Source organism: Syngnathus acus, chromosome 10 (genome assembly GCF_901709675.1).
Source record: "Syngnathus acus chromosome 10, fSynAcu1.2, whole genome shotgun sequence".
Taxonomy (NCBI): domain Eukaryota; kingdom Metazoa; phylum Chordata; class Actinopteri; order Syngnathiformes; family Syngnathidae; genus Syngnathus; species Syngnathus acus.
In genome coordinates this window covers 21,410,222-21,433,513 of record NC_051095.1, presented here as the reverse complement: position 1 = coordinate 21,433,513, position 23,292 = coordinate 21,410,222, and the positions used below count along the sequence as shown (strand labels likewise).

The 23,292-nt window shown below is 39.0% G+C and overlaps 1 protein-coding gene across 3 annotated transcripts; it reads right to left on the bottom strand.

The window, feature by feature from the left end:
• Nucleotides 1–960: 960 nt before the first annotated feature.
• stag2b (stromal antigen 2b) lies at nt 961–22,989 on the bottom strand. Of its 3 annotated transcripts, XM_037261556.1 has the most exons (35): nt 22,946–22,989; nt 22,813–22,884; nt 20,982–21,110; nt 20,822–20,903; nt 19,765–19,908; nt 19,555–19,651; nt 18,559–18,635; nt 18,189–18,393; nt 17,889–18,040; nt 16,791–16,864; nt 16,595–16,718; nt 15,528–15,626; nt 15,275–15,354; nt 14,965–15,072; nt 14,414–14,525; nt 14,210–14,327; nt 14,013–14,116; nt 13,182–13,274; nt 13,025–13,114; nt 12,084–12,287; nt 10,975–11,045; nt 10,784–10,871; nt 10,587–10,667; nt 10,426–10,518; nt 10,096–10,270; nt 8,763–8,902; nt 8,525–8,626; nt 7,587–7,735; nt 7,210–7,338; nt 6,837–7,063; nt 6,115–6,337; nt 5,446–5,553; nt 5,221–5,347; nt 3,468–3,545; nt 961–2,694 (listed from the first exon to the last, which is right to left on the bottom strand). In XM_037261556.1, the coding sequence occupies exons 3-35, from the start codon at nt 21,023–21,025 to the stop codon at nt 2,671–2,673; spliced, it is 3,822 nt and encodes a 1,273-aa protein (XP_037117451.1). In that variant the 5' UTR covers nt 21,026–21,110; nt 22,813–22,884; nt 22,946–22,989; the 3' UTR covers nt 961–2,670. The 3 variants fall into 3 exon arrangements, with proteins under 3 accessions (XP_037117451.1, XP_037117450.1, XP_037117452.1); XM_037261555.1 differs by having other exon boundaries at nt 22,813–22,989; XM_037261557.1 differs by having other exon boundaries at nt 6,115–6,334; nt 22,813–22,989.
• Nucleotides 22,990–23,292: the final 303 nt, after the last annotated feature.

Here is a 23,292-nt window from a genome sequence, read left to right as displayed (position 1 = left end):
GTAGTCATTTGAAAACTGGCTTGACAGTTTCAGCTACATGCACAACTGGTTTCACTTTTACAGAAATGCCTATCACCATGGGGTGAGAAGGATTTTCTTCCGCACATGATTAATACACAAACACACACGCACACATATTTTATATATATACACACACATTTTATATATACATACACACACTCATTACATATATAAACACATACTATATACATATATATATATATATACACATATATACATATATATACACGCGCGCGCACACACACACACACACACACACGCACAAAAACACAGGCTAAGCATGGTACAGACAACACAACAAAAGACAACCACAATATGACCACACAATCTATCAACAGTTATTTTGTGTCTGTGATGGAACAGTGAGAACAATTCAAAATACCAAGTGACATTTGGTAAATAGGACATCAGTGCCATTTTAGGACTGTTGGTTAACTACAACTTGGTCTTCATTGCCCCCATGCGTTTTCAAAGTGAACTTCAGCGGGGCGATGGCTGAGATCTGGATCAGGCGTTCTGTAACGCCGTCAAATCTATCAAACTATTCAAATTCCAAGGTTTTTTTGGGGGGGGGGGCAAATGGGTACATTACTTGTAAATTAAATGAGAAAATGGGAAAGCCATACAAGATGTGTAGAAGTGTACTGAGAGATTCAGTATTTTTCTTACATTTTTAGTTTTATGGCTGATAATCTGAATACCATTTCAAAATGTAAGTATATTCAATTTATTTTACAGTTGAATAGACTGGTCTAGTTTATAGTTATGAATTTGTATAATTGTTGAAAAAATAAATTCAAACAATGAAAAGTGGCATCTCAAGCTTTTGCTTCATTCCCAGCTAGGAGTCACCCACGAAAGAAATCCGACGCCAATTATTCATGGTTTGAAGTAAATGTTTGGTTTGCAGTAAATTGAGTAAATATTTATGACAGCTGAAATTGTGTGTTGATTTTTATTCAAAAGTTACTGTCTCCAGACAAGTACAAATCAGAAAACAGCGTGACTGAAAGAGGGTAGGAGAATAAACAACTCAGGGTATAGGCAAGAGAAGAGTGCAGAACACAAAATAGCCGAAAAGAAATTAGAATTTGAATATATACACAATATCTAATAAGGATTTATACCAATGTAGTGGTAAGCAACAAATAATAAACAGTACTTTTTCCTTAAAAGAACTTTCTTTTTACTTACATAAAATAATTAGGCAAAACACACATTGACTGCTCATCTACTTGATCACATTACATTTGACCACCTCATGTTTCTAAGAAGCCAATTATCCACCCTTCAAACATGACCAATCTGCTGACATGGAAGATTAGCGTGAGAGAAGAAGCATGTTTAAGGCTTTAGCATGGAATGACTTTAAAAAAAAAAAAACTCAGTAGACAGAACAGTTCATGAAAAGTCATGTGTGACAAACATGTCAAAATCTAAGCTTTGTCTAGCTGCCACATCGCTGCTGAATAACTTGTGTTCAGTAATTTCTCATAGACAACCACGTTTATTAACATTGGAAGTTCCTAAGTATATTCGTGACAGGACTCGAGCTGAGAAACTCTTAAAGCTGAATTTCATACGTTTTATCCAAACTAATTTACACATTAGGAAAGAAGGTAAAAACCCGAAGACATTATCAAGACAAAAGGAAGAAAACAAAATCAAAACGCAAAAATACAAATCTAAAAATCTTTCTTGCTGCATGAATTTACATGCTTTCAATTTTTCAGTTTCTTATACATTTCTTTCATTTGTGACTGAAGGTCGAAAATAAGAAAACCAAAGCACATATATAAAAATCAGCACCAATTCATATATATATTTTTATTTAAAATGTAGAGATACCCATTTTGACATGATGCTGCTAGATTCAGAAAGTGAGAGAGAGAAGAAAAAAAACGATTTCATTGGACCGGGCTACTTGTTGTTCAAGGGAACAATTCTCTTAGCAGATGGCCGGCAAGGAGCGGTCCAAAGCTCAGGTTAAGCTTCGAGACTTACATACTACTGGACTGTGGGACTCTTCACAGCATAAACAAGGATTGAGACTGATTCTACATGACATCTCACAATCTTAACCACCAGTGGTTATCAGGACCTTAAAGAGGGAAGATGAACTTAAGAGAAAGGAGGGCAAAGAAAGTACAAGAACAGAAAGACCTCCATCCACTTGGCTAACACGGTACAGGCAAGCTACTACAGTCTGTTTATAAATTACTACATCACACCTGGTAGTTTACTACAAATGTAAAAAGGGTTAGACAAAAAAAAAAAAAAACAGAATGTTCCTTAAGTTAAAACACACCAATCCATCCATCCCTGCACTGGGAAAGAAAAGAAAAGAGGGAAAAAGCTATTTTTCTTCTGACACGTATCGTCTTTAATAGGTTTGGAAGTAGCCTGTTTCACTATTTTGGAACAGGAAGATATTAACTAAGATTATAAAAGTATATATTTGAAGTCCTCTCTGAGCAAGCAACACTGAGTGTGGGTCATCATTGGTCCACATGGAGTACAAGCCAAAACGTTTTTTTTTTTTTTTTGCTTTTTCTTACAGAAAACACACTTGTTTTCGCATCTAAAATTCTCTTTAAATACAAAGCTCCTCTTCTCGTATCCCAGTTTCAAAATCATTTGGATATTAGTTTAAAACATAGACACTCCCAGGACCTAGAAGAGAGGGGAAAAAAAAATTCACTGAGACGCATCTCAAATGGAAGAAAGGCCAACACATTGTCAAGTGTTCAGACAGACTCAAAGGCAAAAATATAACTAAAACCAAACCATACAATTGCATTTTAAATGAGGATTTGGCTATTATATAATTTAGGTGTTATGTGTTTTCACAAAATCAATTCCTTATGATCTGCTCTTTGCCCGCATACCAAAAACAACATTTTCAGTTTTGGAGACTGGTCTTGACAAAAGACATGACAAAATATATACAAGCCCATTTTCAATGACGCTGGGACGTTGGGTTAAACGTAAATAAAAAGAGAATACCATGATTTGCAAATCACGTTCAACCTATACTTAATTTAATTAAACTACTTTGTATTAAAAATGTGACAAAATTTCCATGAGAACTACACTGGCAAATAGTCATCTGTGGTAGGCTGTGTTTTCATTCAACAAATATCAAATCAAATATGTTCATGAGAAATGTGAGTAACGAATCATTTGGAGTTGACACAAAGCACTCCTGAACATTGTTCAGGGCTCAGAGTTTGATGTCTGACCTGGATTTCAAGGCCAAGGGTAAAGGAATTTTGGCTACGGTGCACACAGCTCAGATAACTGAGCTCGTACAAAGACGTTTCATAAGCCTCATGTCGACGACTCCAATAAACCGTGGCTGAGAGTGGCCCAAGGTTTGTGTTGGAATGAGTAAAGACTTATCAACATGCAAAACGTCAAATATGTAAGCAGCGACTCGGCCTTACCGACTCATCCATAATAGAGGCAGGGTCAAAGTAGTCCGGCTTGAGTTCAGACCTCTCACGACGATTTTTAGATGGAGGCTAGAGGAGAGGAGGACAGTGTGATGAAAGGTGACTTTAGAGGGGAGGGTAAAGAAAAACACATTTCATAGACAGAGGTCACTCAGGTCGGTTTATGCATCTTAAAATAGGTTATGAAAATGACTGTAGGTCCTTTTCTTGTGAAATCAACTTGACGTTTGGAATGCAGTGGAGACATATGTTTTGGATTACAGTTAGTTCTGGTTTTACACTCATCATGCATGGTTTTGTGGAGCGGGTGTAAATTGTCAAATAAATTGGTCATGATGTTGCAACGCACTGTCAACACAATGTTTCATTAAACAACACACAGAGGGCCTTTTACGCGGAGCCAAAACAAAACTTTTGATGATTACAGTTCATTTCTTTTCGCATTTGGAAACGACATTGAAAAATCAACACAAGATGCTCTATGGTAATTGTTGCAGGCCTAACAAATCAGTCTTCTCTGACTGACTGGATACTCAAAAAGGATTTCAGTGAAGCTCTCGTGTCATCTGGGTCAAAGAAAGATGTCTGTTGGAACAAGTGCTGATGAAATAAATTAAATGGTTATGTTTGGGGAAACAGCTGCCAAAGGAAAATGGGCAACTGTAGGATGTTGTTGGGGAACCTCAGATTTATGAGCGTTAAAATGTGACAGTAAAAGTTAGAAGCACATGCTGATACATTCGACCAGATGATGGGAAAAAACAGCATTTGTATTGCTCAATCACCACCACCGCAGTGACCTCGAAGGCCGGTCGCAGGCATTTTGTGATGGCGCTGCACATCAACAGACTACAAATGTAAGAGCAATTAAGACCATGACTATCAGGAGCTTGACTTAATTAGCTAATGACCTAACCAGTTAAGGGTGAACATAGTGTTTGAAAGCAAATGAAATAGAACACCTATAGTGTGATAATTCCAGAGGACCTGATGCAATTATCTGAATTGAGGCCATTACTAGTGCCTTGCATGAGAGTGACGGCAAAATAAATAAAAGAATAAAGAACAGCTTTACTTATAACTGGTTAAGTTGGATAGGGTTTGCTGCCTTATGCGAAAATTTACAAACATTTGTTACATCATCTCGTAGAACAGGATTGACCTTCACCGAATGGAAAACCTCAATAAATATTTCTATTACGGTTAAGCATCGTTTCAATTTGGACAATTTCAGTTCTGATTCTTCAATTCGATTCTGGGTCCTAACAATTCTTAATTTCAATTCTCAACAAAAAAGGAGTTATTTTTTGACAAGATGTGTGAACTCTGTACTTAAAGCTGCACTCAGAGGGATTTTTAGTTTCTAATCGCTACTGCCACCTGCAACCCGAAAAAATTAAATTGAACACTCCCTCTCTTCACGTACAAGGTTTTCCTTTTTTTTTTTTGCCTTCCCCAAACAAACGGAGTGAACAAAGAGTGACCACTGCCACTGCAGGGTCCCAGCGGGCGACAGGAAGGGCATGCCGCACCCACACCGAGTGCACACATTATCTATCGATCCTTCTTTGTTTGTGCTTCTTCCACGTGGCTAACTAGGAAACAAAGTTTAGCACTGACATTTCGAATGATTCCAGGAGAACGCGAATTATGGTGCCAGTTCCATTCAATTCCCAACCCTAATCTCTATAGGGTTGCTCTTACTTCAGGAGTTTGGAATAAATTAATGGTAAATGGTTCTCACCAGGTCAATGTCCATTGTATCAAAGTCCATGCCTTCATTGAGGTCATCCATGCGACCCTCAGATGACATCATCACATCTTCCACAATGGGCTCTTCATCTTCTTCCATGAGGCCGGTGCCACGACGTCTGAACAATTGAACGCAGTCATTGAAATTGGATTTGTTTTTTTCTTTCAAGACATTAAAAGAACTTGGTGTCACCCTGCTGCTGGGTGGATTTCTTACATAGCGTGCTGCAGATTGGTCCTGAGCTTGGCGTAGTTCATGGCTCTTTCCTGCTGCTGACGAGCCTCTTCTTGCTGTCTCTGGGCCAGCATCCACGTCACTTGGGAACTAGACAAATTACATGAATTAGATGTTGCTGTTCACCAACTAGCTAAAAATAGAATTTTCTTGTCTCACTGGCCAGAATTAAAAAATAAATAAATAAAAAAACACCAACATCAGTCACCGCTTCCATAAACCACTTGGCAGGCTGTTGAGATTTACAGTCAAGTTCTAATTCCACTCACACAATAGGCACGCCAAACATATGAAGAATGAGTTTGGATCCGAGATGACATGCACTAAAGTATGAGACCATTATCAATAGAAATCAAGAACGCATGAAAGTGTTCAAGCTGCACATTAGCAATTAATAAATATTACAAATAACAATTGTAAAATTACAGCACGAAGCAAAGAGTCAACATGTAGGAAAGCCTAATTTACAATAATTTAAAAAAATTACCATAACCATCACAAGAGCTTAACTGCCAAAGGTTTTGTGTTCTGTTTTGTTAGACAGGTAAATAGAGACTGATTACATTTAATTTTCTGAATTTGGAACTACTTCAATGACTGCAGTGAAACTTTGTAGCGGACAGTGAAGTCGATATATGGAGTTATCCATACTTGTAATCCATTGGGGTCTGATGGTGCTGAGGTGTCTGTTGGTGGTGTTGTTGTGGGTGTTGGTGGGGCTGTGGCTGGTCGTGTGGGAGGGCGTAGACCCCCATGTAGCTGTCATCACGAACCCTTTTCGGGTCTCGCATGGCAGTGGAGGTGTGGTGGGGGGATGACAACATGACTGGGGTTTGAATGCCCTGCTGCCACACCTCACTGCTACTGCTTTCTTCTGGAAGGGAAGAAAATTCGTTAGACAAAGTACACATGAAACATAAACACCGAGCGGTTCTATCTCTGTTACACAGACTTGCTTTGCACAGATGGCTCACGGGCTTTGTGAACAATTCAATCACAATTCTTGTGATGACAGCAACTTGATCCAAACTCCACTACCGTCACCACCTTGGATGATCCAGCACCATATTTTATTTTCTTGTTGTTGATGAAATGAGGTGGCAATTGTGATAATTAGACAGCTCCCAACCATCTGCTGTTTTATCTCTTTGCCCATCAACTTGCCGGAGCCAAGACGCTTGGAACGCGTTGGGACAGTTGGAAGACATTTTTGCTTTTCTGGGCTTCAACTGCTCTATTGCAGCCATCTTGTAATCCATGCCACTCACACGAACGACTAGATTATACATAGCATACTAAAGTAACAGAAAAGTGGCACACTTGCTCTGAGTATTAAACACTGCAGAGAAGACAGATTCCCGAATGCTTGCTACCTTCTGGAAGCTTTCGCTTTGCTGCAGAAGTTCCAGTTGAAGCAGCAGGAGCCTTCGTCTTTTTCGAACGTACAGATGAGCCTCTGCTGGAGTAACCACTCATCACTGACATGGTGTCGTCGTCACCACCGGCCTGTAGGGAATTCCTGTATGAAATGAGGGGGAGCCAGCAATCCTCTCTTTGCAGTGCCATCTGGAACGTCATGAAACGCTCCAAGTACATGTGGCTGTGGAGAAATGGATAAGAGATTGGGATTAGACAAACAAATACATGCAGATGCAAAAAAATTCCCAAACTCAAGACGAGGCCCAATTTGAAAGAGTTTTTTTTTCTTTAGGTTGTTGCCCTGACTCTGACAGAAATCAAACTTACACAGTCCTCTTGTCTTGTCTCATCAGTTTAGAGGAGAATTCGCTGAGGATGTCTAAGAAGGCCAGGTTGAGAGGTGGGCCACCTTCTCCCTGGGGGCTTGGATCCTTAAAGGAAAACTCTATTCCATCCCTAGGAAACAAGCAAAGACGGACAAGAAAAATGAAAATTGAAATGGGAAGAAAGAATGGCTTTATTGGCTTTAAAATAGGAGATGGTTGCTACAAATGGACAAAATGGTCATTGAAGCTTGACTACAACTGTCAATTGGGTGGCAGTATTATTGCACAAAATCTTACATTAGGATTTCAAGTTTGTTGCGCATATAGATGTGGTGTTTGCAAGGTGTAAAGTGAAAAAAAACATGAAAAAAGTCATACTTGTGTAGCATGGCGATGGCATCTCTGGTTTTCACTTGGTCAAGGCCAAAGGTTAGAGAAAACCGACGGGCCAACTCTTTGATTCCACAGAAGGCGGAGGAGGAGCGATCAAACCCATGGCCCAGCTCTGACAGCATTTCATTGAAAAGCTAACACAAACACAAAATGAAACATTGCATTAGCATTTGCAATATGGCTCAAACAAATTGGAAGCTCTGCAATAAATTTAATGACTACAGTAATCCCTCGTTTATCGCGGATAATTGGTTGCAAGACCACCCGCGATATGTGAAAATCTGCGAAGCAGTGTCACCCTTTTTTTTAACATACATAAATTGTTTGTGTATCAATAAGTGTATATTAAACCATATAAGTGCTATGTTATCATTAGAACATTAATAGTTTCAAACATTTAAATACTATTTTAATACATAGTATAAATGACATACAGAAAATAATGTATAAATAATATAAATATGATACGTGTGTGTGTGTGCGTGTGTGAGTGTGTGTGACATATGTATATGTAGCTAAAGTTACAACAACTTTTTTATAACAAGGTACAAGTGTACATACTGTAAATGTTTTTAGAACTCTTTTATTGTTATAACGTTTTTTATAACAAGGTACAATACTGTAAATATATTTTTAATAACAAGGTACAATACTGTAAATATATTTTTAGAACTCTTAATATTACAAGTTTTTTTTTTTTATAAAAAGGTACAAGCGTACATACAGCAATTGTGTGGACACTCCCTGCCTTCTACTGGCATGTGGGCAACTTTCGTGCCATAATTCTTCAATTTAGAAGGTTTATTTTGAATTTGTGATTTTGTATTTTTGAAAAAAATCCATGATGTACTGAAGCCGTGATAATCGAACCGCGATGTGGCAAGAGATTACTGTATACATAAAAAACAAAACTGAAGACTGACCTGCTGAAGGCTGAGGATGAGGGTTTTGGCACACTGAATCTTGTCAATTTGTCGGGTCTTGCTCATTGTTTCCTTTATGATGTCACCATAATCATTGTAATACTGTAAAAATAAACAGGAAAAAAAAACTTTACATGCACATCGAAAAGGCCAAATAGTTGCAGAGTTAGTTTTCTGGGCATGGTGCGTGAATCATAGTGAAATAAATGATTATTTAGAGAGAGAAAAACAAACTAACCCTCATGTACTGTTTGAAAATGTCAGCTCCGGTTTTCATTTCTACCACACAGTAGATGATCAGTTTACAATAGCCAGCCAGGAGGTTTCTCCTTTTGTGTAACGCTTCAATTTTCACTGCCTCGTCATCCTGTTGGCCATCTAAAAATGGAAAACGACACAAATATTAGTCTTCATAATACACCCCTTGTTTTCTGCAACGCTCAATTACCAGTTAACACACTGGAGAGCCAAGGCGTGAATCAAACTATAAAACATTTAGATAAATATTGTCAAATAAGATAACAAATTTCTTAGAAGTTATAAGTAGATTTATTACGACGGTTTGTTCTTCTGTCGTGGCCAAATGATTTACGCTGCCTTTGAGTTTATACTTGATTCAGATGTGACCTTTTCTTCAGGCATTCCAGAAATTAATGGCAAGTAGATGGAACTGAGGGAGGTCACAGTGACCTTGGTCTTTTCAAAATCTAATCAGGTCTTCCCTAATTCTTTGGCGAAATTCCTTGTAGGCAGTCATACATATCACTTTCACAAGAATAGGATGTAAACAAAAGTTAAAACAAAATGCCTCTGGCCATGGCTGCTGCCAGCTAGTGAAAAGGCATGAAAACCTACAACTCACTTAGTGTCTTTGCTCAGGCCTGTTTGACAGTTAGACAAGACTGGCCTAGAATCAGCCCAAAGATTTTGCAAGGATTTCAAAGAGTTATGAGTGGATATTTGTATATGTATATATACATTCAAGTCAAAATTGACATTTACAAATAGACCATGCCGCTTGCAACCAGGACAACGGTACCTAACCCCACCCCACGCCAAAATTAGGGCTGGCCAGGAATTAAATATCAATATGTATCATGTGATGCTTTCAATAAAATATTCAAAAAAAGAAATAAACGTACATAGCTTGTACGAACACTGAATGAAGGGTAACATATGGAACGACTAACTATACTGCTTTGCGGTAGCATCTTTTGCAAATAAACATTTCCAGTGCACTGCTAAAGGAGCAACTTTGCATATTACAATGTAAACAAAAACAGTTAATTCTTTATTTCAAAATGTATTTCTTTAAAAAAATTATAATAATCAACAATGAGTGATATGAAATATTTATAATGTGAAACATTTTCAGCCAAAATTGCCCAGGCCTACTAAGCACATTAAGCTTAAAAAGATCTTTATTTAATGTTTATATTGACCAGTTTTGACTTTTTCATTGTTGCATTGACCTGTAATCTTAAAGTTAAGTATTCTATGTTAAAATAACCTAAAAAAGCAGATCGATTTCGACACACCTATCAGAGCAGTGGATGGACATGCGACTGTACCTGTGCTATTGGTGTCATCATCTTGGTCTATGAAGACATGATTTAGGATGAAGGAGAGCAGTTCGGACTGGAGCGAGTCCTCTGGGGAATAAACTAAGGGCTCAAGGTGTTCCCTTCCTCCAGCCACCATCTGGTGGCTGAAAATGAGCAGGAGGTCACAAAGGATGGTGAATGCCTGCAGTGAGAAGAAAAGAAAAAGTAGTTACACATTCATGCATGAATATAGAGGAGCAGTCCTTGTTAAAGATAACAATGATTTCCTTATCAGTTAATTTGTAAAGGATTTTTCATCGCTTGAATACAAAGTGCTAATATGAGGTAAAATGTCACCTGTTCTTTAACAGCCGTGTTGACATTTGTGAGGTACCTTTGACACATCATACAAAAAGCCCTCATCTGTTTCCTCAAGGTAACCATGTCCTCCTGAAAAGTCAGACAGGTGTTTAGCAGAACAGCCATGCTTCACAGAATTTGGGTGAGTCGGCTCTCACCTTTCGGGAGCTGCCTTCAGATAACTTGGCCAACTGCCACAGGATCACATAGTGGGTACACTGCAGTGAATGGATGACGATCTGCTCAAAAGAGAAATTAACAAGAAAATTGTCAATACTCAAGAAGTGAATTGAATTCTTAAGACATGTTCATAGAAGCATTCAAACAATTTATCTTCAAATGTTGTATAAATAACCTGCTCGGGCATATCTCCATTCTCTATGCCTGTGTTGAGCAACTTAAAGTTGCTGGTGAAGAGGTCCCATCCAGAGAGATCATGTGCGCTGCAGGAAATACAACAAAGAAAATCAAAACAATTTTCACTCGCACACATCAACATGGACAAACATGGCAAAAAGCGGATTATCAACAGGAATAAATTCCTACTTGTGAAAAGCTGTGATCCTCTTTAGAGTCGACAAGACCTGATATGCATCGTCTTCATCAGTATCTTCACCCTGGAAAGAGGAATTTAGTTGAGTAAACAATACTGGTGATGGTTCGGACAAAACCGCTGGGCGCATTTAGGCGCATGTGTCGAGATCAGAAAAGTAAAGTCTCGTGCCCCTTTAAGAAAAGCTCACATGACCGATTCAGCCCCCATATTGCTCATCACTTCCTGTCACTGAGGTGCCAAAAAAAAAGGACATCTTTTGAAACGCAATTGTTTCCCTTTACTGTGATAGCAAGCTCGAAAGATTAGAGAAAGGATTCCCTCGTGTTTTGATCTCATATTGGTAAATAAGATATTTGTTTTCATTTCCTTGTTTCATCCTGCTCCTCTAAGTTTCAGACGGTGCGCTGTAATGTTATCTGTCCATATGGTCCCATTATAGCCATCATGGCCCATAACTATATTTATATAGCACCAACAGAAATAAAGTTCAAAGTGCTCACTGTTCATATAAATTATTGTTCTTGTTGATAGTCTAGTAGTGCAATCTGGCATTGATACAGTGTAAGGGAGGCGATTGGGTGGTGAGTCAGCCTCACTGAGCAAAGGTTGTGGGTTCGATTCTGGCTCTGGATTTTCTGTGTGGATTGTGCATGTTCTCTGCGTGGATTTTCCTCAGGTACTCTTATTTCCGCCCACAATTCAAAGACGAAATGTATGGAAGGTCAATTGAGCACTCTAAATTGTCCTTCGATTTACATTGCCGTATGGTTTTCCTCAGGTACTCTTATTTCCGCCCACAATTCAAACACGGAATGTATGGAAGGTCAACTGAGCACTCTAAATTGTCCTTCGATTTAAATTGCCGTATGAATGTCTGTTTATCTATATGTGTCCTGCAATTGCTGAGATAGGCTTCAGCACATTTGTGACCCTTGTGAGGATAAGTGGTCCAGAGAGCGGCTGGATTGATTGTCAGTTTATTTTCTATTTCTCCTGTGGTTAATACACTCCACGGTATGCACAAGAACAAAACTAAAACAACCTTTCTCCCCCAAAAACATGAGGATCATCAAGTCAAAAAAGGAACCTTGACTCCTACCTCTTGTAAAAAATCCTCCAGTAGCCTGTTGAACTTGTCCACCAGCTCATCCAGCAACTGGGAGCGGGCAATGTCGACCCTGTTAAATATTGTGAACTCTTCATTGCAAAGGGCATGGTAGGTCTTGGAGCATGTCTCCAAAACTTCAGTGTCTGTGTGCTTCTCCACAATTTCCTTGATTTGGCGGAGCAAGGCTTCGAGATGCTGCAGTCAAAAGGAAACACATATAGTCAGCAATAGCCCAAGACGTGGCACCTAACATATTTGTACTGATTAAATGGCAATATTCATAAAGTACAATAACAACAAATTTCATTTGTAGGCACCTTTTCATTCATTCAAGATCACCTAACAATTATCAAAAATAACTCCAAGTAGGAATCTCATGAAAAATAATGAACTGTAAAAGATGGAGTATATATAACAAATAAGATATATTTTACATGACTGGTGGAGATAGTCAATATCTCAGACTAACTGCAAAAGTGAGAGCAGAAAAACTCTTAATTCCTACATTCGCTACACCCTCTTCTGACTACCCTCGTCGCTTTTTGCACTAGCTTTATTAGGAGACATGATTGACTACAAAAACTCCGGACAAACTACGAATGAACTCCGGACAAACTACGAATGAACTTGTCAATTTGCTAAGGAGCACCAGGACAAACACAGGAAGTGGCTGAGCGAAGGGTAGAGACACACACACGTCACAACGTCACCAGACACGCACTGATAGTCGCTCACAGGTTCAGATGTCAAATTTGGTTCGTAAGAAGAGGCAAAAAAATGTTGAGGCTCTGTTTTATATCTTGAAACGTTCGTAAGTATAGGTGTTCATAAGTAGAGGTTTCACTGTAAAGTAATATAGAACATTTTGGCATACAGTCATCCACAGTGGTGCATTAAATGTTATAATAGGAATCGGAGAACATTTGGCTGACCTTCTCCAGACGTCCTGTGGTGTAAATTTCCAGGTCAAAGAACTGAGGAAGCTGCAACAAGTTGGTCACTTTCTCTGCATCCACAGCATACTGTTGGGCAAACATGAAGCTATATGTTATAACCTACACAAAACAAAGTATCTAAGTAATGACGTGCCTTGGCCAGTAGAGGGGGCAAAGCCACAGCAAAGAGCTCCGTCATTCTGGTTCTGTCATCAAGCTGAGTCTTCTTTTCTTTAGCTGTCATCACCTGAAATACAATTGGAAGTCAAAAACCTTTGTGCTATACCAATTCTGTATTGACTAAAAAAAAAATAGCAACTAGAAATACATGGTGCTAGAAAACCGTAACATTTCATGGAACAACGTCTACATGGAACAGCCTCTGTTTAGACATTAGAAGGCGTTATCTGGCGCCAGTAACAGTCATCAGTTACAATGTACTGTACATTGTGATAAAATTTGAAGGGATGCCACTTTTTTCAGACGGATACAAAAAAAAAATTTTTTCCAATAGTACTTTTGATTCAAACATTTTCCCCCAAAAACAAGAACAGATATTTTGGGGGAAAAAATACCTTACTACCCCAATACATCAATTTTCCTTGAAATTGTATGAAATTAATGGCAATTTTCTATTCTAATTACTAGTTCCTGATTATAAAACGGCCAATACCATGAAAAAATGATTTTTAATATCTTATAATTACCTAACAAGGGCCAAGGGAAAAAATATTAAAGTTTGCTGTGAATTTAGGTGTTTTTGTTTTAATCATGATGATTATCTCTGACGCAGATAAACCTTGAAAGGGTGTTTTTTTTTTTTTTTTTTTTTTTAAACAGCCTTGGAGATGCTGAAGCCTTTGATTGATCATGTAAGCTTTAAGGTGACAATCTTCCATACTACAACATGAAAAAGAAAACGACTGCGATGTGGCAAAATCTTATGTAAAAAATTATGTACTTCTTAATCTACTGTGCAATTTACCCGCTTTCCGGTGCCTCTTCCCACAGGGGGGTGACATTCAGCAGCCTGGCGTACAGTGCACAGCATAATTTCAATCAAAGCTGTCTCTTGTCTATCTGTAAGAGCTGCATGTCACAAAGAAAAAATTACAGTTAATAAATAAACACAATTACGTCAAGCCACATCAGTAACATGTGACTGTGAGGTTTTTGTCATACCTTCCTCTCCTGGCAATGGGTCATCTAACAATAAGCTGATCATACAGTCCCAGTCCTTCAATAACTCAGGACCACAATCCCAGAGAGAGTCTACCAAGTAGGCTGCATGTTCATGGAGCTAAGAATATTGCCACAAAGTATAGGTGAATAATTTGATAGTTTGCATGCAATCAATTACGAGCAACTGAAATAAAACGTGTGTACCTCACTCTCCAGGAAGAAGAAGACAGTGGTCTTGATTAGGTTGGCATTGGGACTTTGTCTGCCTCTCCTTTTAGGGGCGCCTTCCTCTTCTGGTTCCCTCTGGCTAAACAATCTGTGAAAACAAAATTATTTGGTAAAGTAAATCATTTAGTCCCACAAAAATCATTTTGTTAAATTAATGTCACCGTTATTATACGCAAATTAAATTCACAATAACTAAACCACAAGTGTAAATTCCACTGTGTTTGTAGTTTTTGAATGTTGTAACTTGTACCGGCATTACCTAGTGGGGAAACTTGGTGAATTCTTGTATTATCACAGGGACACTAAACCATTTAAACTTCTGTGCAATCCAAATTTAGTTATTAAAGAGGTCATAAACTGTTCATGTAAACACAGCAGGCATACAAAATGATATACTGGTAAATTCCATGTATCCTGGTAGGTAGGATACAATAAAACCGAAGACACAGACGGGTAAGACACGCCCAACATGGAACATAAGCTCGGCGGTGAAAAGCTCAACTCTGTTAAAGTCAAGTCTGACATACTTTTTGTAGAGAAATTCTCCTGCTGCAACAGCAACAGGCCTGTGTGCTGAGTATACTAGATGATAGACACTCTCACAATCCTCGGGGGTCAACACCTCATCTGTACTACTGCAGAAACAAACAAACAAAAGAGCCATTCAAGTAAAAGGTACAAACGGAAATGTTAAGTTACTCCAATGTGCTGGATGAAAAAAGCATGTGTGTGCATGGGTACGTGCATGCATGTATAGGGGGTTTCCATTGAGGAAATTATTTTCCACTAATAAATGGAGTGTTTCGAGTCCGGGACAACATTTTATAATGTACGTACTTCAAAACTAAAGTGAGCAACTTAATTGCTTGTACTGCAACATCATACTCCTTATCAAGGGTCATGGAGACAATGCGGTCCTGGGGAAAAACAATAGGGAGGAAAAAATTATCAGACTTATCAGTACAAGTGAAACATCTGACAAAAACCCGTCAGTAGTGTCAGACATGTCAATACCAACTGGTGAGCTTTTAATCAAATATGTGATTAGTGTCAATTTTCTTTTTAAAAATAACCAGCAGATGGCGCTGACCTTGAAGCGACTGGTGAAGAGTTCCAGTCTTGCATTAAGCTCTCTGTTGTAGTACAGACCCTGGAGAGCTGTCAAACACTTGAGTCGTACCTCACCTTGCTAAAATCAAGAATTGGAAAAAAGAAAAAGTATGTATTTGATAACCACGCACATTCACGTCAAACAAATGACATTTCTGAGGAAGCTTCTGGCCAAGATAAAGAAAATAAAAAGAAATACAACCGCTTTTACTTGAAATATTTGAAGGCTAAGGTTTTGTAGCCATTTTTGTGGGTGAAGATGTGTGGTTTGGTCACTTCATAATGTGAACATTTCAGCAATGTTTTAATTCCTAACCCAATGCAGCGGTCAGATCGAACAGGAATTGAGTGTTTCTGGCGGCGTGTTCGGCATTACAGATGAAGCGAAAATGTTGCTTCTTCTTCAAATTGGCTGGGGCCTACAAATGTTACCACTTTTGGTGTCATCGCATGGCTGAAAGCCAATCCGAGTCAAGAACGTACTTACGTCACACGCAGTGCAAGCATAAGGCAGCGTGGTGAGAAAAGTAAAAACAATGCAGGGAAATATCACTGCGGTTTGGGAGCACCAAAGGGTAAGAAACACAGCTAGCTTCCGCCAAAAAGGAGCAGGCTTGGAGAATGGGGAGCGAGAGGAAGTTGGTATGTGTGGTGAGTGTATTGACTTGTTTACAGTTGTTGACCTGTCAACAAAGCTAGCAATAAGCAGCACAGGTAATATTGTTCAGCACACTACAAACGCATCGCAATTGCACCAAACTGTGTCCTGAAATCCAAGGGGCGGACTGTACCGTAGATTTGCTGTAACGCTCAAGCCCTAGTTTTAATGTGGTATGACTTTTTAGATCTGGAAGAACAATGGAAATTAGTAGAGTTTTATTTTGGTGGCTAAAAGAGATTTCTACATAGGCATCCCTGACAGCAGTCCAAGAGAGAGAAATGTTTGATTTGACAGAAGCATTAAGGGGGACAATGCCTTTGTTTAGCAAAAGAAAGAATATGGTGTAGAAAAATCAGAAGCTAAAGTTACTTTCTGAGCTAACCCACCTTATCGTGCATGGTCCATCCTACATACTTGAGATAACTGTCGTTAAGGAAGGCATCACTATAGAGCTTCATCCAAACTCCAATCTCTTCTATACAGATGGCTCTGATTTCTGCTATTGAATCACTGTTGAAACAATATAATTATCTGTAAAAACGACAATACAACAAATATGCGATGCACAGAAAAAAAACATACCGATAACGATGTACAAAGACTCCTTTGAATATTGCATTCATCATGTTTTCAATCTCATCCTGATTTTCTTGGAGCTGAAATGGAAACAAAGTAAATTACTCGATCTTGTCTGGAAAAAAACAAAGCATCGGCATGCAGGAGGTTGCATGCACAAGGTTAAGAATTTCTTTGTAAAGATCAAGTTTGTGTCAACCTGATGTGACTTGCCAAAAGCGGCAATTGTTTAAAGTGTCCAAAGAACATTCTCCCACAAGCTTTGTGGAATGACACTTCAGTGTTGTCAGTTATTTCAGTAACCATTGCGGGGTTTTATTTCCTTTAGACAAAAGAGTACTATCAATATTGCCCATGCGTTTAAGTGGGAGCCAAATATGCCAGCAGGCTGTAGTAAAGCGGTACAGTGTAAAGGCAGATGGAAGGCATCTTGCTGGGCTATAACCCAATTAACAGATGACACGAGTTGAATAACACCAGGTATAAACGTGCAGACATTTGGACCTCCAACATCACCGTTAGACCGCCAAAAGTGGAAGGCACATATTCTATATGGAAAAAAAGTGATTCACACTAGATAACTGTTATGCATGTTAGTCAAAGCATAAATGCCTCAAATGACTGGCAAAATGCTGTATCCTTACTATAAACATTGCTTCCTAGGGAAATTCTGTCATGGATTTAAGAGGGGGAATACAATACTAACACTGCCAGCGTTTGGGACGTGCAGAAAGTTGCTACAATGTGTGAAAAAAAATAAAATAAAAATACTGCTGTAGAATTCCTCTCTAACCCTCAACCCAGAAGACACATTCATCTCTGCAGTTTCCATTACAAACACACGAGGGCACTGCAGAGATACGACACTTAAATAAATTCCATCCCTCCCTCACTCCCTCACTCCATCCATCCATCCATCCGGCAAACAATAACAAAGGGCTGAATAATAATTTGTACAACTGTTGGCAAGCATCGAATGACGTCGCTGTCGAAGTGTATGGGAAAAATATTGTGGCAGTTGGCTGGTCATACCCTTCCTGTTAATGATAACTGAAAATTAACACTATTCCAAATTTGTATTTGTACAAATGACCGTGACAATACCTCTTTACGTTTCTGCAAGAGGAGCTCCAGTCTGTCATTGGCCCTTTTAGCGACCATTTTATTCCTCTCTGCCTCGTATTGTCGCTGGGTGTTGTCCATGTTAATGCTCAAGTTTAGAGCTACATTCACCAGGGCTGTCATCAGCTTCATTGCTATTGAAAAAGACAGAGCACCAAAAGGGGGGATTTTCAGAAACAAAGTAACAAATGCAATTTGAAAGTAGTTGTCCCGCAAAGCAGTACTATAATGGTGCAACATGCAGCAGCCCTTCTATTCAATTTCAAACAGTGAGAATCTTACCTGCCAGTGTAGATGTGTGTCTGAAGGCTCTGACTTGAGAGTCTGATAGTCCGGTGAGAAGCGAGATAACTGTGTCCATCATATATTCATCGTAGATGATACTGTATTGACACTGCCGTACGAGGACTGAAATGAATTCACAAAAACTTGACTTGAACTTCTTCCACAGGGGCCCCGCTATAGTAAGAGGGTAGTCGCCACTGTCCTACAAAATCCACAGAGGACAAGAGAAGCGTTATTACCAAGAGGTGCTCCTGGAGGTGTTCTCAATTTCGTGCCATAAAATAGTATGTGCAAAAATCATTGGTTCTAGGCAAATATCAAACACGTACAAAATGTACATTATACAGGAAGGGTGAAAATAAATTACCTCATCAAATTCCTCAGTCATTCGTCTGATAATTTCAGAGTTCTGCATGTTGCGGAACATCTCTCCACTAACAACACCTGTTCAATTGGGGAAAAACATTGCATTATCCAATGCGACTTTCAAACGAGAAACAGGCGAGTAGTAGGTTAAGACTTTGTACATAGTAAGGCCCGAACGATATAAATTTTTAGCATGGGAAAACAACCAAAAAATTACCAATTAATCGATCAAAAAATGTAAGGCATAAATTACTTTTTTTCCTTTCTAATATACGTCAATTCTACACAGATTTTTATTATTCGCAGGACGGCTTGGTAACCTTTCCGCACTAAAAGTGGAGGTCAACTGTAAATATAGTTTTTTTTTTGTTTGTTTTTTTAAATCATTTAGGTTCCCACTATGCATTGTGTGTTGCAATACCCTATTTAATGAAGCCATAAGAACATTAATCATTGTCATATATATGTTTGTATTACCAGTAGATGAATGGACACGGGGTTATGGTTTAGATTTATAAGAAATAATGAGACTAGTGTTACTTGTGTACAATTGCTGTAAATGGTTAGACTACATAAAGGTAAAAACAATTTTAGCCGATATTTGGAGAGCCATAACTGATTTAACAGGTGGCCGGGCCCTTGTACATATTTCTTCTCGTGTATGACAATCTATATGCACAGTTAAGATTGTACTTGCTTTGCCGACTGTAACGAGGCAAATTATTGTTTCGTTAATCCCCTTCACACGCAACTGAACAAACGTGCCATGAAAGTGGAAGGACTAGATAAACCATTTTGGGACATGTTGAAAATCACAGCTACTATTAAAGGCACACAAAATGGGAACATGGTCCAAAGAACACTGTGAGCTGCATTCTGCACACAAAATCTTTAACGACATTCAATATATCCAAGTAGGATAACAACAAAGCTTGGAGCAGTTAAAGGTTCACCAGCATTTGTGAAGCACTCAAATAACACTTAATTTTTAACATACCTTTACACCCTGAGCACTGGATGAAGAAGTTGATGAGATCAAGCAGCGCAACATCTCGGTCATGTTTGTAAGACTCAATCCAGTCATCAACAACAGACTGTAAAGGACAACCATAATTCAATAAATATGAGAAAGAATTTTCTTTGATGTGCTTTTTTTTGGGTTGATTTTAAAATGCAACATCAGCGTTTACAATTAAACATATCCCACCTGCATGGCACTCCGCCCAAGCTTAACCACCTCAAACAGCATCATGTTTTCCATGCCATTCTCCTGGTGGTGGCCATTTATCCGACCCGTCCCCTTTGCCCCCTTGCTTTTGTCTCCTGCTGGTTTCTTCCCCTTCTTTCCACCCTGAAAAAAAAAACAATCGCATTAAGGAACCATGAAACACGCTTTCCGACAATTATTGCTCTTCAACAATATGGTCATGTCAAGCTCAGAGATTGTGCAGTATTTACTAAAGTAAGGGTATTCTGGTTGTGTTGTTAACATCTTGACACCCATTTGAGGACATACAACTAAACACTTTAACAGTTCTGTTCATCAAGTGTATGTGTCAATGCCTGGATGTTTGATTTAATAGCAATATTTTTTTTGTATTGTCAGTTTTCATTTACAATTTTGCTTACACATCACTGAATTTTCTACATCTACTCAACACAAGAAGAAGATGCCCAAAATGCACATTAATAACAACACATATGTCAACACAGGAGTAAATAATAACAAAACAAAATAATCAAATATTGACTTATTTGACCTAGACCTGGTCATTTGGAAGAGGCCTGATTACAAACTGAAATAATTCAATTTTGTGGGTGTGTTTTTTTTTTTTTTTTTGCAGATAAAAAGTTTGAATTGTATCGTTTGAACCTTGTAGTATAAACACAGCCCAATTACAGGCTCAATCTGCAACATAAGATATACAAATTACGTGTTTCAAAGATGTAGTAGCCATATAGTGTTGTTGTGTACTTAATATTAATGCATTGTGGCCTAAAAGGCATGCTTGGAGGCCAAACAGGTCAGGACACACTTATATTCATATTATCTCATTAGCCGTAAAAATAAAACAGTTGGCTTTTGTGATCAGCCAATATGGAAGCCTTCAATCAAAAGACTTTGAACAACAATGCAGCTAGATGACGGCACAAATTAGTTTATTATTATATGTCTATTATATTGTCTACTTTGTCATGAAAATTCATAATTTAAAAAGTGTGTTAGTTCCAATAGCAATGGAAGCCAATACTGCTTTACATACCTTTCCTTTAACTGGATTTGAACTCCTCCCATCTGGATCTTCAGAAAAATCTGTGTCTGAAGAAAATTGTGTGTCTGTGTCCCTAGTGATGAGAAAATAGATGAGTGCTTGGTTCTAACAAAAGCAAACTAACAGAACCAAAATTACAAGTAGCACTTACTGAGCAAAGGGGAAGTCTGCTGGTATTTCTGGTGCTGCTATCATTTCTCTAACATCTTCTGGATAACTTCCAATGTATGACTGTCTTGTAATGCTCAGTAAACACAAGACACGGAAGCTTGCATGAAACCTGGATTGAGATATCCAATTAGAAAAGCAACTGTTTGAAAACAAAGCAAAAAACAGATGAAAAATGTTTTTTCTTGCTTCACATGGTAACAGTGGGCGGTACCGATGCTCTTGTAGCACTCAGCACTCAAAGCATTGGTTCCCTCTTGCTCGTCCCCCTTGCTTTACAGTCATTGGAGTCATTCCTCACTGGCCATATATGGATGTGCTCTGTCCGCCCAACACTTACTTCGACCAATCAAAACGCGTTACCAACATCAACAAGATACTGCAGGACACAACTGTGTGTACTGTGTGGAAAAGTGTCACATACATACAAGGAAATATTGGGACAGCAATTTTTGAAACAAAGTCATCTTTCCTATTGCCCCTTAAACAATGTAATTACACACTAGTGTTAATGTGCCACATCGTGCATCCTACAACATATAACGACATGTCGTTATTGTAGAAGATAGGGTTTTAAATAAATCGATCGATCAATAAATAATGCAGAATAAAACAGGCCTGTCGCTGTTTACAATCTCCCGTATTTGTCACGATGGTCTGGACTTGTCAACGATTATAATGCAGGTAAAAAATAGGTACCAGAAACAACTCCAAGAATCTGCTGTTTTGTTTGCAATGGAACATGGCATTGCTTGATAAAGTAATTCTGTTTGTCATCTGAAAACATGATTAATGTGCCCATTTGGCGAGTTACTGCGTAAATATTACATGACAAGATGACGGGATTCAATGGGTGTTGACTGAAAAAGTGGCGCCAAATCACTCAGTGAATCTCATAAACTTGCCTCCACGAAGCTAGGGGCGAAGATCGTGGAGAGAAACGAGCCGTAAGCTCCATATTGAAGAGTTCTCAAGTCAACGCAGCAGCACACAGATACCCGCGTTCACTCCAACCGAGCCGACGTGACTACGCTCTTCGTCGGTTCCTGTCAAAATTGACACCGGTGCGCGGGTGGTGCTAGCGGCGCTAGCAACCGTGAATTTTGGAGCTCTCGAGAGTTGAAATGCACAAGCAAGTGCTTTATACCTACGCGTAAAAGTCTGATTTGAATCTCCACGGCAAGCTGTTACGGGAACTGGTCCGCGTTTGTTACCGCTATCGGAGGGCGACCATAATAACACAACGACGCAAGCTCGACGGTGCAATCACATGCTAATATTAGCGAGACTGGCGTTAGAAGCAAACGCCATCCAGTGACCTGTTTTTCGCCAGTAAACTACGCTTATCCGCCAGACTCAGTTTTGATGCCAGGAACAACAATAATTACGATTCATTTCACGGACACGATAAACTCCGATTGGTCAACCATGCTAACCGAACGTGCTAACGTTCCCTAAAAAAAACATCACGTCCTTGCGTCCTCCATCTTGCCTCGGGAGTTTCAGGACCGTATTGCATAAGCAACAAACACTGTTTACAATTATTGTGAAGTGCAACCAAGTCCATCAAAACCACAAAACATTTTGTTGTGTTTTGACAGACATATTCTGCGTCGTTGTGGTAAGAATTGAGAGCACTGGGTCGCTACCAACCAGAGTAGCGCTAGCCTCTCTCAGCGGAGCTAACGAGGCGACTTGGCTGAGCAAGCAGACATACGCGCTCAAGGCTTCAACTAGCCTGGCTAGCAAGCAGCTAGCAAAATACAAATCAACTAAGTTCCACATAGCTTTCCGCCATTTTACAGCTAACTTACCTTGCTGAGAAATAATAGTTCCAGCTGATCCCGAACTTGAACTACTTCGACAAGCCTCGGCCGAATCTCACTCTAAATTCAGTAAAAAGAGTTTAAAAGTCGCGGTCAGAGGCGGTTTCGAACGTTCTCTCACCCGCTTGCTCCCTAGTTCAATTTGTTGTTTCGACGACCTGGGAGGAGGAAATCCTAGTACAGCGCTACCACCTAGCGGCCAAACGATCGGCGCTCGACGATTCGACACCCAGCGGCCATTGCTCAGTATTGCACATCAGACAATGTTTACTGTACTTGATCGACACCAATTGCACTTTCCCTTTATCAACTCAAACATCTCGAAATTATGTAACTGCATGTATGCATGTTTAAACTTCGTAATTATTTACCGACCTTGTGAATAAATAGGCATCACAGCATATTTCATGACCAATTAGTGCATTTTTTATTGCTGAAACTTATTCAAATAACATATAATTGGGGATA

Excerpts from the sequence above, each read along its gene's own strand:
- stag2b (XM_037261555.1), bottom strand. The coding sequence starts at position 21,025 with ATGATAGCAGCACCAGAAATACCAGCAGACTTCCCCTTTGCTCA. Across the intron at positions 8,903-10,095 it reads TGATGACACCAATAGCACAG|ATGGCCAACAGGATGACGAG; the intron begins GTACAGTCGCAT and ends TTCCATTTTTAG. Across the intron at positions 8,627-8,762 it reads TTTTCAAACAGTACATGAGG|TATTACAATGATTATGGTGA; the intron begins GTTAGTTTGTTT and ends TTATTTTTACAG.